This window comes from Camelus bactrianus, chromosome 2 (assembly GCF_048773025.1).
Source record: "Camelus bactrianus isolate YW-2024 breed Bactrian camel chromosome 2, ASM4877302v1, whole genome shotgun sequence".
NCBI classification, from domain to species: Eukaryota; Metazoa; Chordata; class Mammalia; order Artiodactyla; family Camelidae; genus Camelus; species Camelus bactrianus.
This window is the reverse complement of record NC_133540.1, coordinates 131,168,556-131,184,239: the sequence shown is the minus strand read 5'-3', so window position 1 is coordinate 131,184,239 and position 15,684 is coordinate 131,168,556. Positions and strand designations below refer to the sequence as shown.

At 55.5% G+C, this 15,684-nt stretch overlaps 1 protein-coding gene across 1 annotated transcript; it reads right to left on the bottom strand.

Moving 5' to 3' along the window:
• Positions 1-2,735: 2,735 nt before the first annotated feature.
• On the bottom strand, positions 2,736-7,010 carry MSX1 (msh homeobox 1). Its single transcript, XM_010973029.3, has 2 exons — positions 6,295-7,010; positions 2,736-3,927 (listed from the first exon to the last, which is right to left on the bottom strand). Exons 1-2 carry the CDS (start codon positions 6,761-6,763, stop codon positions 3,485-3,487), a joined length of 912 nt encoding a protein of 303 aa, XP_010971331.3. The 5' UTR covers positions 6,764-7,010; the 3' UTR covers positions 2,736-3,484.
• Positions 7,011-15,684: the final 8,674 nt, after the last annotated feature.

Genomic DNA, 15,684 nt, shown 5'->3' with positions numbered 1-15,684 from the left:
TCTGTGTTCGAATCTCCGCTCCCCTAACTGGCTGTGTGACCTTGGGAAAACCACGTAACCTCTCTGGACCGCAATGCTCTCTCATAAAAAATCTCCTAGTGTTCTTGGGGAGCGCGGGGGAGGTGTCGTGTGCCGGAACTCCAGCTCACAGTAGGCTGCGTTAAGCGCCGGCTCCTCCTCCATCAAAACCTCCCAGCGAGGTAGGTGGCTACTCTGCGCGATTGATCCGACGTTTCCTGCCAGGGAAGGAAATTGATCCGTAAAGGATCAGACCCGGGAACCCCTGCCCATTCTGCCCTCGTGTGATAAACAAGCAACTGCGTTCCAAGGACTAGGCTGGACGAGAAGCAGTACCCCAGCCCCTCCTCGAATTCCTGCTGGACCCAGCTGAATCTGGCTCAGGGTCCTCACCCCACAGCAGCGCGCCGCCCTGACTCAGCAAACATTTATTGAGCACCTTATGTGTGCATGCCTGGTAGAGGGAGGGAATTCAGAAACAAAAAAGGGAGCAAAGAAAGGGCTGGACCAAAAGAAACAGAATGGGGAAACCAGGAGACAGAGAAGTGGAAGGAGATCCGGACCCAAGGCGGGCAGAAGGGCTGGGGCGCGCGCAGAGACGGGCACGGGCGGGGGTCTCAGGGCGGCGGCGAGTTCCAAACCGGTGGGGGAAGGGGACGCGCCTGCCTCGCCTGCAGCTACCGCCTTGCTGGAGCCGCGGCGCGTCTGCCGAGCGCGAGCCGTTGCTCATTACTGCAATTATGCTGCTCTAAGTTTGCTTCGACCCTAAATTGCCAAGTTTCAAGGAGCCAGGAGGCCCTAGAGGCCGGGCCGGAGGAGACACCCGATCCTGCCCCGCCATTCCCTTATCCCGCACACGTGGAAAAGACTCCAGTGTTGCCGACGCACCGTGAGCTGAGAAAATTCAGATCCACCCGGTATTCCCTGGGCTACCTCCTGCGCGGGGGCTCCTTGACACTTGACCAAAATCCTGGGGGCAGGGGAAGGATTCTCAGGCCCATTTCGCAGATGAGAAAACTGAGGAATGGAGAGACTGAGGGATCTTCCCTACCCAAAGTCAGTCAGTCAGGAAGTGGCAGGGCTGGAATGAACCACCTGGGCTTGTCTGACTTCAAGTTCACTACCACCCTCAGGATAGAAGAGTCGCTAAGGGTGTTCCAGAAAGGAACCCAGAAGATCTGAGGAAGCCAGGGTCACTAGACTTGCTGAGTTTATAGAAGGGGGAAATCCTTTCCGTGTCTGCAAGAAACAGTGATGTACCTCGGCCTTCAAGCGCCTGTAAAGGGCTGAGTAGGCCGATGAGTCTGAGACATTTTCAGGTGGGACACCCCTCTTTTGGGGATGAAGAGGCCCAACTCGGGTTCTGGCCGTGCCTGTGTTAGCGCAGAAGCCAAGGACTCCCCTAGACTATCTAGTGCAGCAGAACTGCACTCCGAGGCAAGCTTGCTTTCTTTTCTTAGGGAGGGTAGTTGTGACAAGTTCAGACTGCGGCCCCAGCCTTCTGGACAGAACCTTTGGCGGAGCTGCCGCGGCTGCAGGATCTGACACCCAGGGTACCCCGGAACTTGCCTGGCGCCAGCTGAGAGCCCGCCTAGAGTGCGTGGGCGCAACCCTTTGCTGTCCTGCAATTCCTAGGCTGACCTCCCACCCCTGGAGATAAAAACCCCCGCAGGGCGCCCCAGACTCGGTTTCCCGGTTGTGTGAGACAGTCTCCGTCTGTGGAGAAGTCCATCCTCCATAAGTCTAACGCCAAGTACTTCGGGTTTTGCTGTAGGGTTCCTTGGTCTGCTGTAGGCTGTTCGTTGCAAAGACTCACTGCAAAGGCTTCCAGGAGCTGCCCTGCGTGGGGTTGGGGAGCGCGGGACAGAGGTGTGGGGAGAGGGCGCAGATCTGGTGAAAATTAAGCCAGGGCCCCCAAATCGAAAGGGAACTGAGCAGCGCCTGGAACATAGTAGGCTTTATTTACTAGAGGTCATTTTCTGTGGTCAACATCCTTGCGCAATTGCCCCCAGAAGGCTAAACTTGGCACTTGTTCAAATATATTCTGCTAGCCTACATTTAACCTACTATATAAAAGAAAAACCAAGTTTGTAGGCAGGGATCCTGCAAAGGACACACCAAAGCGGGAAGTGTATGGTCAACCCTGGGTTTTCAGTGAAGTGTTTTGTTTTGTTTTGTTTTGTTTTTTAAGGGGTTGTAATAAGGAGTGTGAAGGCGGTCACATTCTGGCAGCTCAAAATTAGTTCCACAAACCGGGTGTACACAGGCAGCAGCGATTTAGAGAAGCAAACCAGGGCCTCTCCATCCCCCACCTGGCCTCCTGTGGGAAAAACAGGTTTGTGGGGGTGGGAATTGTCTGGATTAGCTGTCTGCAGTCATCAAACCATTTGGGTGATTCGCTTTGTTTTCATAGACAGGTTAAAAGGGGAGAAAAAAGAAAGAGTCGGTTATGGGTCGCCTGAGCAAGTGTCGATTTCAGCTTAAAGTGAATTGGAAAATTGAGCCTAATTATCCTAGGTAATTGCTTCAATTCTCCACTTGACTTTGCTAATGCAGATCTGTCCTGGGGTATGTTCAAAAAGACAGCCCCCTCTGTCCCTGAATATCTTGTCACCTTTGAAAAGTTGCTGGCGTCAAACTACCATCAAACTGAAAGGCAATTGTATATGTGATGAGACGGCAAGAAGTAAAATTAAAAGACTAAATCAGTAAGATCATTTCTTGTAGCTTAAAATTAATTTATTTAACAAATATAGCTATAATATAAATGATAATAAAATTTCAAATATACAGTATATTACAACAATCCCTTCCAAAGGGAATCTTGAGAGCCACCCAAATGTACTGTTAAATAGAAACAGAATTTTTCGTTTTTATTTTACAATTTTTTTTTCCGGTACTGGTGAGAGAGAGGTCCCTTCTACCTACCTTTGTCGCGCATCTCTGCATCCCTCCCCCCCAAAAGCAAATGTCCTGCTGTTACAGTTCCTAAGTTTTCCAATGGAAGGACCCAGGATCCAGGCATGTTCTTCTCTTTCTCTCTGACTGTTCTCATTTTCAAAATCTTCCAACACGAATTTTTCTGTGCTTTTCCTGCCTAGTGTCACGACAGGAGGCAACAATGCAGGAGACCTGGCCTCTAGTTCTGGTCCAACCACGAACTCTGCTGGGGACTGTGGATCCATTTCTCAACCTCTCTGGCCTCAGTTTCCCCATCTATAACACAAGGGGGTAGATCTAGATTCTGGAAGAGCTTTATGGGACCCTTCTAGCCATTCGGGGGAGGGGATCAGACTTCAGAGAGTGAACTCAGGGAGCAACCGAGGAAAAATCGGAGCAGTGTGGGGTTTAAAGGGAAGCAGCCAGGTGGTGCCGAACAGGGAGCGCCTGGGGAAGGCTCCTGCTGTTTGCTGAAGCCCAGCGCTGGAGGAATCGGCGGGCACCCAGTAGGCGACCCCAGGCATCTCTATGTCAGGTGGTACATGCTGTAGCCTACGTGGGCTGTGTAGAGTCCCACGGGCGCCACGGGCAGCGCAGCGCGCTGGAAGGGGCCGGAGGCGCCGTAGAGCGAGGCTCCTGCTGCGGCCGCGACGGCCGCAGGGCCGCCGAGTGGGAAGGAGAGGCCGAAGGCCGCGGGGGGCAGCATGGGTTTCGCGGCCATCTTCAGCTTTTCCAGCTCTGCCTCCTGCAGTCTCTTGGCCTTGGCCCGGCGGTTCTGAAACCAGATCTTCACCTGCGTTTCGGTGAGGCTGAGCGAGCTGGAGAACTCGGCGCGCTCGGCGATGGACAGGTACTGCTTCTGGCGGAACTTGCGCTCCAGCGCCAGCAGCTGTGCGGTGGTGAAGGGCGTCCTCGGCTTGCGGTTGGTCTTGTGCTTGCGCAGGGTGCAGGCCGGGGGGCTCAGCCGCCCTAGGGGGCCGAGAGAGAGAAACGCAGGGGGTTAAGGATCGGCGCAGGAGACTAAGCCGTCCATAAAGGGGTAATAATAGCCAATGACAACACCCGCTATTCATTTTCCATCGAGCACCGTTCGAGGCACTTGGAAAATATTTTTTTCCAATTGCCACCGCAACCCTGCAGGGTAGACGTTTTTGCCTATCTTTTGCAAATGAGGAAACTAAGATTCCAGGGGAAACATATCATGTTCAAGGCCCGAAACAACTGAGAAAGGGTGGAACAGCTCTTAGGAAAGCCTTTCACAGTGGGGCCTTCTCCCACCACCACGCCACATGGGATGGTGGATGCTAATAGAACAATGAAACAGGCAGAAAGAGGCCCTGCACCCAGCCCAAGATCACAGTTTTATGCGTTGGCTAAACATTTATTTATCTTTGCTCACCAAGTGCTCAGCACTGAGCTAGGCCGTTTTGTGGCCTAGAATCGAGATCTCCAAATTCCACACTCTTTCCCTCGGAACAGCGCTTTCCTACAGGGTTCTAAGCGCAGTCCCGGCAGAGCCAAGTTGGTGCAACCCCGGATGTCACGAACGAGGCACTATGGACAAGCCTCAAATATAAAAAGTACCATGGTTTGGGGAGACGCTTCATTTTAACAAGGTGGCTTCTTCTGATTGTTTCTATTGTCTCCTGGGCCTCTCCCACCCCGAGCGCCTGGGCCCTCTGGTCACATTCACATGTATGTGGGGAGCGGGGACAGAGGGGTGTGCAATGGCTTCTCCACCTGGACCTCAGTCCACAGAGATCAACACCGCTGGTGGCGAGCTGTCTTTTTCTTACGGCGTCACAATACACCTCAAGGATAGGTTGTGTGCGAGCACCCCCCGCAGAGGGCTCACGCAGATCCAGGACGGGGTCCAAGGGGCGAGTCAACCCCTGCCACACCCAGCGGCTGCGGCCAGTTAAAATCAAAACGTTGAACAAATTATTCCCGGGACAACAGAGACCGCGTCGACTTTGGGGTCGGAACCCGGGCCCTAAAAATATTCCCAAGTCCTGGAGAGGATGCCTTGCTTATGCAGCAGCTTCCCTCGGGAGAGAAATGAAGTCAAATTGAGAATGTTTCACTATGCGGGTTTTGCCTAATTATGCATTTTTGGACGCTTAAAAAAAAAAAAAGATCTTTGGGCCCTCAGGCCGCCAGGATGTGAGTCAAGCAAAATCTCGTGTTAACATCCCCCCTTTTTCCCAGCTCGAGGCCATTGAGAGTCCGGGAAGCAGTTGGCCCCCGACTCGCTTTCCGCCCGGCCACCCGAGGGGCGGGCGCCGAGGGAAACGTCACTCCCATCGGCAGCAACAGCCCAGCGCTGGGCCACCTTCTCCTGCAATTAGGCCCAGGGAGGGGCCGGCCTTTCAAAGACGTTTAAACCCCAGATAAAAATCATTCCTCAGCATCACGCCATTGAATTCGGGTTGCTATTATGCCGCACAAAATAATCGGAGGAAACGAGGAAAACTTGGGAATTTCCCGTGCTCCTGAAATATCTCCGAGCGTGTTCACTGGGCAGAGAAGCCAGGGGGCCTCGAGGCCTCGGAACGACCCTGAAGGCTCCTTTCGAGGCTGGAGTCCGCTTCAATGGCCCAATCCTAGACATTTGGGAGCTCCTGACCATATTGGAGGGGGCGCCTCCCACTAATGGACTTGATGCCCCGCCCCCTCCACTGGAACCCGAGCGCCCCCCTCCAATGATCCATCCACCCTAGCACCCAGTATCTACCTGAAACAACATGAAGGCGGAGGTGGGGTGCGGTGGGGGATGGGGGGTGGTGGTAATTTGCAAGAGCTTCAGACCCTCTGTTCAAAGAAATACTGTATGGAGGGCCTGGTTGGGGGAGGAGAAATGGGAAGGGGCGTTAGGGGCTTCTACTACGAGAAAGTGAAACTTGCGCGCTGCAAAGATGCCCTCACCACTCGAACCCGCCCGTTGGGGTAACGGCGAAGTAAGGGGGCTTAGGGTGTGACAAAGAAGCCAGAACTCCTAGGGTCGTTTGGTGGAGGCAGGAGGAGACGGTGCCCAGACACCCGTGTCCTACAAGTGAACTCCTACCTGCAGGGTCACCCGGCCAAGGTAAGAAGCCTGCGAAAGTGGACCTGAGAGCTGGGCCTCAGCCAGGCCTCGAACCCTCTTCCTAGGTGGGAGTGGGGAAAGGCAGAAACCCCTGGCCTCCCCGCCAACCCATCTGCGGCAACGGCTCCAGGTACCCGGCTGCAGGTACGCAGACACCAGAGACAAGCAGGCGCCGGCGCTCGGCCTGGGGCCCTCGGGTCCCACAACCCCGCCTGGCCCCCTCCCCCGCCACCTGAGTTCTGGCTACTCACTGGCCGGAGGCGGGGAGAAGCGGGGGTTCTGCATCCACGGGGTCCTCTCGGGTTTCTCGGGGCTCTCAGCTTTGACGAGGGCATCGTCTGGCAGCTTGAGGAGTCCTCCCACCGAGAAATGGCCGAGCGGTCGCGGCGAGGACGGCGCGTCTGGGGCGCCCAACGACCCAGGCCGGGCGCCCAGGGGCTGCGCGGAGCCGCCCGCCGCCTGTGAGCCCTCGGAGGCCGCCAGGACGCTGTCCTTGGCCCCGGGCTTCCTGTGATCGGCCATGAGCGCCTCCACGCTGAAGGGCAGAAGCGAAGGAGACACTTTGGGTTTGGCCCCCTCCTCGTCTGCGCCCATGGCGGCTGCCGTGGCCGAGGTGGTGCTGGGGGTCTGGCCCCCGCCGCTCCCCGCCGGCTTGCCGAAGGAGGAGTCCTCCACTTTGACACCGAGTGGCAAAGAAGTCATGTCAGCAGCCGGGGCCATGCAGAGCCGGGTCCCCCCTCCAGCCGCAGCTCGGGCCAGCCGCCGGGCATGAGCTTCGGACGGGTTGGGAGCGCGGCCGGCCTCTGGGAGCGCCCGGGGCCCTGGCCGGGCGGGCCTTCCCGCGCGCGCCTCCTGCCCCTCCCCAGAAGGCCAGCTCTGGCGCTCCGGGCCTGGTTCTCCGCTGGCGCCGCGGCGCAGGCCGAGTTCCCGGGCGCACTAGCCGGCTCCGGGTCGGGCAGCCGCTCCCCAGAGAACTTGTTAATAAGGCGAAGCCAGCGCGGCGGCGGCCAATCAGCGCGCGAGGGGGCGGGACCGGCGCGATCCATTGGGCCCCGCTCCTGCGGACTTGCCCCGAGGCGCCCTGGGCCTGGGGGCGCGCAGGGCAGGGCCCGGCCCGCGGAGGGCAGAGGAGGGGAGGGGGCGCGCGAGAAACTTTCCTCCGAGCTAAAGCCCTGGCCGCCTCTCTCCGTGTGGGTCGCCCTGGGTCTCTATTTTTCTGTGTCTTGGATTCTCTCTCGCTCCTTTTCCTCTGCTCTCCCCTCTCCAACCCTTCCCTTATCGCCCCTCTTCCCCACCCCTCCCTTTTCCCTCTACTTTCCTGTTTCTCTCTCTTATCGCTCCTCTTACCTTTCTCTTTAGTCAGTTGCTGTCCGTTTCTCCCTAGTGAATAGTAGAGGATAGTTTGCCTACCACGATAATTCGAATTGAGGCCATTTCTTACATATTCCTTTTTATAGTTTAAAAAACCTGCAGGGTTAGGTATTACAGTATAAAGACATAATAGTTTCTTTTTTAAACGCCTTCATTTCCTTCTGTTTCAATTTTCAAAACTTTACCTCTACGTGAAAGTGGACCTTTGTCTTCTAAGCACCTGACTGAAGTTTGCCTAAGCCACGCTCCTGTGGTGCTATGAATGTTAAGAATAAGAATACATTGTTACCCGGAATCGATAATTGAGTTTCATACCTGATGTGCGCTTTCTCCTCTGTGAACTACTTTTGGGAGGATTACAACACGTATACCAGCGACGGGCTTGGGGGAAGGAGTTAGTTCTTTTAATATAGAACTTAATGAATATAAAACCAACAGAAGGTCAAAAAACACTGATCTGGCCTTAACATGACCTCGAACAGCGCACCCGCAGAAACAATAACACCTCGCTGTCTCTGGATCGCTGATCTCGGTGGGGTGGTGGGACAGGCACATTTGGGAGAGAAGGCCGGGAAAAGATGACTGTTCTCGGGAGGATCCTTGGTGCTGGGCTGGAGAACTTTTATTTTGTCAGTTTCGGAGGAAACGTGATTTTATTTTTTGCTGTTAAAAAACATAGAGGCAAATGAGATGAGGGTGTGGGGAGAAGTAAGATTTACACAAAGTGGGGTCGGGGCTCGGCGGGTTTTCTGCGCCTCCTCTTTATGGCCTCTTATCCCGGGGCCCAGGCTGGCGGCTCCCGGGGAGCTAGCGGCGGTGATTGGCGGCTCTCCGGGACCGACCATTGATGGCTGCGGGGTTCTAATCTCCAGGAAACACAAGGGGCTGCCGTGACCATTTAGGGGGTAATTATCCGAGCGCGGAGGGACAGCGAATTCCCTCGCCTTTTAACTGGGCGCAATAAAAACTGTAGATTAGGGGAGTCCAGATTAAGGAAAATGAATTACTAAAGCGGGAACTTTATTACCCGGACGGCGTCCGGGGTCTGGCGGGAGGGGTCGGGCTGCGGGGGCTGAGGCGGCTGGAAGCCTCACATACGTCCGCAGAAGCTCAGGCCCGGGGCGGGTTCGGGAATTCTCGGTCTGTGAAGTCTACGCCGCCTCTCCAGACTTCTTAGCCCCCGAGACTGCAGCACAAGCATCGGGCAGTGTTTAGGGCCCCCAGCTCGAGTCGGGCCCGGCTGGAGCCACGGCGCAGGGACACGGCCTCTCCAAAGGCACCAGGGACCAAGGAGAACAGTGTCCCTCCTCCAGGCGGGGAAACCGCGGCCCCAGAGGTTTGCCTGGGGGCACAAGGATGTAAGGCCATACAACCCAACTTTAGAGCTGAGTGATCTGCCGTTCAGCAAGGCCGTAGGCCCAACATCTTGCTAACAGCCTAGCCCGGATGGCCAACTTCTACTGCCCGCATTTCCAATTAAACTTTCCCTGGAACGGGCGAGCCGGAATCTCACTCTGTACTCGGATTAAAGAGGGAGAGGAAACCGAGCCTTCTTGGCTGTTTAGGTCAACACTCAAAAAGTGAGCAGTGTGTCTTTCGGATGGGACCTACTTTGTTGCACCCTTGCCTCCCAGATCACCTTGAGAATCTGATACAACTAAGAACTTCCTAACTAGAAAACGCACATCAGCAGAAACAACTTCAAAGGCTCTGTAGCCACTTGGAGACCTCCAGATAAGGACCCTTGCTTTAGGGTGGAGCTAGGGCTCGAACTCCGAGAGTGGAGGAGCGCGGCGCAGAGGGGGCTAAAGGCTGTGTCCGGCGGGCGCAGCAAGGCCAGGCCGCAGGGCGGGGGCCGGACGGCCGGGCGGCGGGAGAAGGGCCGCATCGCTAATTGCGGGGATAAACAATCTGTCACGATTCCTCAGAGCGCCTAATAGGCAGACGAGGATGTTGTTTTTAGGCGCCAGCGGCGGCCCGATCAAAGGCAGCAGCCGGCTCAGGGGCCCTTGAAGTCGAGCCCCCGCCTCCTGGGAGCAAACCTCCTAAGCCCGCAGCCCCCAGCCCTGCCGCCCGCCCCTCGGCTTCGCGAGCCCGTCCCGAACCCCATGGCATCCTTTTAGGTTCGGTCTGGGTTCGTGTCAGCTCTGGCTCGGCGCGGCGGATTAGCGGCAAGCACGCGTTGCAGAGCGAGAAGAGTGTCTGCCGAGGGAAGGGGATTCAGAGTGGATTCCACGTGGAATCCATGCTCAGATAGCGCGGAGCTCTTCCACTTATCTGCCCCTGGACTACGGAAGATGTCCACGGTCTCAGGGAAGGGAGTCAGAGAAAAGAAACAAAATGTCTATCTGTCCCCCGGGCGTGTTGTTCCCGCGGGAGGAAAGGCACAAGTTTGGGGCAGTGAGGGAGCATTCTCTGCTTTTATTTTTGTCTGGGCCTTTTCGGATTTCCCGGTCGGCGGGTTCCGAGAGCTGACGGCCGGGGTGCCGCGCCTGTTATCTCGCCGCCAGCACTAACCCCCAGGCGCTTCTACCCCCGGCATTTCTTCGCGCGGCCGCTGTGGCTAAGAAAGCCCGGCTGTAATTCATGCCTGGCAAGGGCAGGGCTGGCCCGCAGCAGATAAAGCTCGGGGACTGGCGCTGGGCTTCCGTCCTCGCGCGCTCCTCTCCCCTCCCCTCCTAGCCCGCCTTGCTCCATCTCCCTTCACTCTCGGGCATCTTAAAACCCTCCCCGTGCCCCAACAAAGCATCTCAGCATTTTGGCCCCTAAAGACGGTGTGTCCTGCGTCCCCTCACAGGGCAAGCTGGTGGTGGTGTCCCCCCACCCCAAAAAACTTCCTATTTTACGGGACTGTGTGGTGCGAGAGGAAGGGTGGTGTTTTTTGACTACCCTCTTGTGGGCAAAGATTCGTTTTGAGAGGGATCCCATCTTAAAAGACCCCTGCCACTATCTGGATATTGCGCACGGGTCGGAAGAGCTTGCAGGCGGTTCTCTCATTTGGGCATTCGTTGTCACCTCCCTTGGGTTTTTGTTTACGCCCCCTCCCCCCTTTCCCAATGCATTTTGTGGCTTCGACCCAGGAATCCCGCGTGCATTTTTAAACTGTGCAGCTCAGTGGGATCCCTCGGCAATTAGCAAGCCCCAAACAGTCCTCTTTAATAGAATGAATGTGCTATGAAAACCGATTACCCGGAACGATTTATTTTGGTGGGAATTCACCAATCTCCAGGAGGGCGACGGAGGGGGAGAGTGGGGAGGTATTTTGTCCTGAGGGAAGGGGGATTGACGGGTAGACAGAAAGCAGGACCCTGGGATACCCCAACCTGCGGAGGGGGCCTCCCGACCCCGAGTTCTCCAGTCTTTTGGCCTCTGTAGCCTAGAAGTCAAACAGCCAGGAGTCAGAGGTTTACGAAACTGTCCGAGTCACTGATGGAGTCCTTCGGGAGGGTTTCATAGCTTTCCAGAGAAAGACTCTGAAGAGCAAGGAACTCCAGGAGTCTTCAGCTACTGCCTGAATATCCCAACCAAAAAGCTTTCTGCTCTCCCGGGACTTGGGCAGAACTTACGCCTTTCAAGAGTTTTGGTACCGTTCTTTAATGCGAAGTCAAAAAAAGCTACTTGTAAAAAAAAAAAACTTGTAAAAAAATGTTTTCTCCTTCTTGCTAATTCCTCCGCTTAAATGGGCCCAGCTTGTGCGGTGGAATTGCCCAAGTGCGGTGAATTTCAGCCGGCGCCAGGGAGAAATCCACAAGCCCGACTCCCTGCTTCTTCCCTCTTCCTGCCCTTCCCCCCTTGCTTCTTTCCTCTTGGTCAGGCCAGGGCTTCCTTGTGTCTTTAAATTCGGAAGGGGGTGAGGGGGCCTAGATCCGCGGGGGAGAGAGGGGGCCCCCCTTTCAAATGGCCCAAATTAATGTGATCGCGACATGAGGGTGCACTTGGGGAAGATGAAAGCGGAGGCCGGCCGGCTCCTCCTAGAGCTCTATAATTATAGATAATATATCCCATTTCAAAGCAATTAGACCAATCAGGCGTAACGAACCACTTTGCTGCCGACGAATAACAAAGGCGCACGGTTATTTAAGCCTGGAGATGTCAGGCAGACCCCGAGGCTCCAGGGGCCGACCAAACGTCTTCCATCCTGACTCTGCCCACCCTGGGACGAGGAAGGCTCACCCTTCTCCCCCCAGGATCTGCCCAGCATCTCAGTTCTGGCTGGGGCCTGGAGGGGTAGGGGGTTGGAAGAAATGGAAGGAAGAGAATTGACTGTTTTTGATCTGGGTGTCAGGGCTCTTGCCAGAGGTTTCACAAACTTTATCCGATTTAATCCTCTCTACCCTGGGAGAGAGGTATTATTATAGGCTTTTTTTTTTTTTATCCCTTCCAGATGAGAGACTAGAATCAGAGAGGTTAAGCATCTTGCCCAGGGTCACACAGCTAGTTAGTGGTGGTGCCAGGATCTGGACACAGGTGGGTTGGAACCCCCAACCCACTCTTTTCACTCTTTGTAGTGGTCTCCTTCATTGGGCTTTCAAAGATGAAAAGCATTAAAATACAGAGGATGCTGGCAGAATTTGGTGGCACCACTTCCCAGTCCCTCTCCCAATCCACAAAATGGGCTTTTGGTCCAGCACTTCCTACCCTTCTCTCCTACTCCTCCCCTTCTGTTGCCCACCACCTTCTCATGTCCTGAAAACTGTCCAGTTTTCCCATGAATTTATCGAATGTAGAAGATCTCAATTCTCTCCGAGAAGAAAACTGACCTAGGCTGTGAACTGCTTCACCAGCTAAGGGCCTTTTTTTTTTTCCTGAGCCTCTGTTTGTCAGCTTCAAAAGGGGCACACTCCTCCTCAGCTCAGATACGATGAGTTCAGTCCTCTGGCCACTGTGACTGCACCCTGGGGCCATCCCGCTGGACTCCGCACTGTGGCAGATTCCCAGCACTTCGAGCATGCATTCAGAGGTGTCTGGGGCCTTCCTCTGGATTTGCAAATTCCTCTCCTGTGGGACGATGTGGGATAGGGGAGGCTGGCCCTGCTTTGCGAATAGAGGGAGGCCCAAGGTACCTGTACAGGTGGGGAACCTTGAATTCACCCCCAGCTCGGTAACCTGGGGAAAGAGGCAGAGCGGGAGGCCAGACAAGGAGGGGATGGGCAGGAACCATGATCAAGAGACAGGCAAAAAGATGCTCAGCTTCGGAGATGGCTGGAGGATATAGCAGATGGATACAGGGATGCTGACAGCCAAGCGTCTCCGCGATCCAAGCACTTCTAAAAGACCTAAATATTGAGTAGAATGGAAGGCAAGTTTGGGATGCCTAGGAAGGCCAGAGCTGAGACTGGGAAAGAGAGCAGTCTAGGGGTGCCCAGGAAGTGTCCTCTGAAGTGTGGCCCCCGCACCACTGGGCAGCCAACGGGACAATGCTGAGTGCTTGGGCGCAGAAGCCACCCCTTCTGATTCCAGGAGTGGTCTCTCCAGACTGTAGAGAGGTGGGGGCAAAGTGGTCTGGGAGGCCCTTGGGAGCCTCTCAGCCTGACTCCCACCTCCGCCCCTCTCTCTCTGGGGTCTCTCCCTCAATTCCTGGCTTTTGACCTGCCTTTCCTGCATCTTCTTTTTCTTAGTCTTTCTCCCTCTCTCTCTCTGTGTCTCTCTCTGTCTCTCTCTCTCTCTCTGTCTCTCTCTCTCTCCTGTCTCGGTCTCTTTGGGTGGATCTCGTGGGTGGATCTCACAGCCTCTATCTCTTCATCTCTCTGCTCTGTGTCATTCTCTGTGTCATTCTGTCTCTCTCCATTACCATGTCTCTTCCCTGGCCTCCCTGACTGTCCCTTTCTCACCGTCTCTCTCCTTCTCTACCCCCCTCCCCATTCAGTTGGAATCACGACCCTCAAGTCACTCAGAAGTTCACGCGACTCCAGTGAGTTCTTTCTGCAGATAGTTTTCCACTTCTGGAGCGGCAGTCGGCACCTTTGGGAGCTTTAGGTAGCCCTTCTCCCTGTCCTGCCTCCTGCCTCTGCCGCCCATGGCCCGAAGCTGGTAGTAATTGGTCTCCCCATCTGGACCTTGAGCTGCTCAATATACCTTCTCTTTAGGGTCAATGAGAAGACAGAAAAGGAGAGTGGCAGGGGCCAAATGGGACCCAGCACAGGCTCCCAGTGGGCTCCGAAGACATCCCAGGTCACCCACACCGTCCCAGAATCCGAGGGCAGAAATGTCAAATGCAGAGCTGGGGAGGGGGTGAGAGTGGCCAGGGAACTGAGGGAGCCGACAGCACAGAAGGCAGCCTATCTGTAAAGAGAGGCCCCTGGCCCTGTTCCAACCCTCCCTCCAGTGCCGGGCACTTCGGTCTGACCCCCTCCAGTTCCTTCTTGGCTACTCACAACCCACTCCTAAGGATTCAGACGGGCACAATCCAGGCCACCCCAGGTCTGGGCACTCTTATTCTCCGCCTCCACCCTATACCCTGTTCCCTTCCCACCTTCGAGATCCTTGAACCTCACTTTCTTTGCCCATGAGCATGAATGAAGGATGCTCATCCCACGAAGTGAGCTGGGTGCTACCCTCCTGGGTAGGATGGAGGGCTAAGGGGAGATAGTGGCAGAGAAGCCTCCAGTGTGCAGTAAGAGCTCAGTTGGGGCGCTGTGGAACACATGTTCCATAAATAGGGAAACTGGGGCCCAAAGAGGAGTCATTTTCCCATAGCCTCTGAGCTAGAAACCGACAGAAATGGCACTAAAACATAGGTTGTCCAACCCCTAGTGCAGTGCTCATCCTTCCCCGCCGCCAGGAAGGTCAGGAAACCTGGACGTTCCAGCTTGACCAGTGGCTTGCACCTTTGCGACCTCACAGAGGACCATGTCCATTTGAGAGGATTCAGATGCAAAAAAAAAAAAAAAAAAAAAAACCCTGTAAAGTGCGGTGCACCTTGGGACATTCTAGCCTTGGTAGATTCAGGGAGCATCTGTCTGTCCCACCTCTCCTGTCAGGGCCAGGGCACCGGCTCGCCTGAGCCCTGGGACAGGGTTCAGTTCTTGGAGCCAGGCCCCCTGGAGGCAACCCGCTTTGACTGAGCACCTACTATGTGGTAGATGCTCCGGATGCATTATCACAGTCAACTCTCAACGACGGTCCCCGAGGTGGACATCCCACTTTCCAGATGAAAAAACCGAGATTCAGAGAGTTGAAGTAGCGTGTTCTGGGCAGCGCAGCCGGGGCATGGGGACATCAGGACTGGAAAAGGGAAGAAGGGGAGTCTTTGTTGTCCCCGTCTCAGCCTCTGCATGGGGTAGATGGGCCATGGGGGTTGTAAATGCCTGAGGCTTTGATTCAGTTGTCCCCCCAATCCCACTGCCAGCGGTTTTGGGCTGGATTGTGGTGACCGCCGGACTGGACTTCCTCAGACCCTCAAATTCCAGGTGCGCCGGGCAGGGGCGGGGCCGCGACTCCCTACAGGGCCACGCCCCTCTCCGTGCCACGCCCCTCTCCGTGCCACGCCCCTCTGGACGCTGCCGAATCCTGGCCCCGCCCGCGGCCTCGGAGGTGCGTTATCCCATGAATGATAAACTCCTGCCTGGACCTCAGCTGCTACATCCATATAATAGGCATGCTGAGCCTCACTTTGTCGTCCTCACGGAGACTGTGAGGAGGATTTGAGTCCAAGGAAACTGGAAAAATGAGGAGCCGAACGCCAGGACGGGGAATCATAAGTCTCGCTAATAATAGTTAACACGTATTGACAATTATTATTGCCAAGCATTGTTCGGAACTCTTAACGAGTCATTTAATCCTGACAGCATCTCTGTTTTTATCCCTGATTTACATTTGGGAAAGCTGGAGTTAGTTTACATCGACGAAAACAAACATAAAAACACAGTGCTCTAAGATTTCTCATGGTACCTCAGGGGATTCTCAGGGTGCCCCGCTGCATGGAGGTACCTCACTTTGGAGACCCCCAGCTCTGGACTCCCTGATGGGGAAAGGGCAAAAAAGGCTGCAAAGCCCGGCCCCGCCCACAGGGCCTGGTGCTTCCAGCTCGGATCCCTGCGAGTGGCCAGCTGGGGTGGCTCCCCACAGCACGCTTGTGTGGGCCCCCAAGATGAGTTCAGGGCCTGGAATAAAGAGGGGACACTTCAGAGGAGAGGTGGATGGATGACTATCTGGCTGCGTCAAACCTTCACCACAAGGCAGACCCCTAACTCAGAGCACCCCCATCCAGCCAGAAGCAACCCGGCCAGAGAGCTGAGCTTTGGGAGGAAGGTCAGTTCATCTTAGCGCTG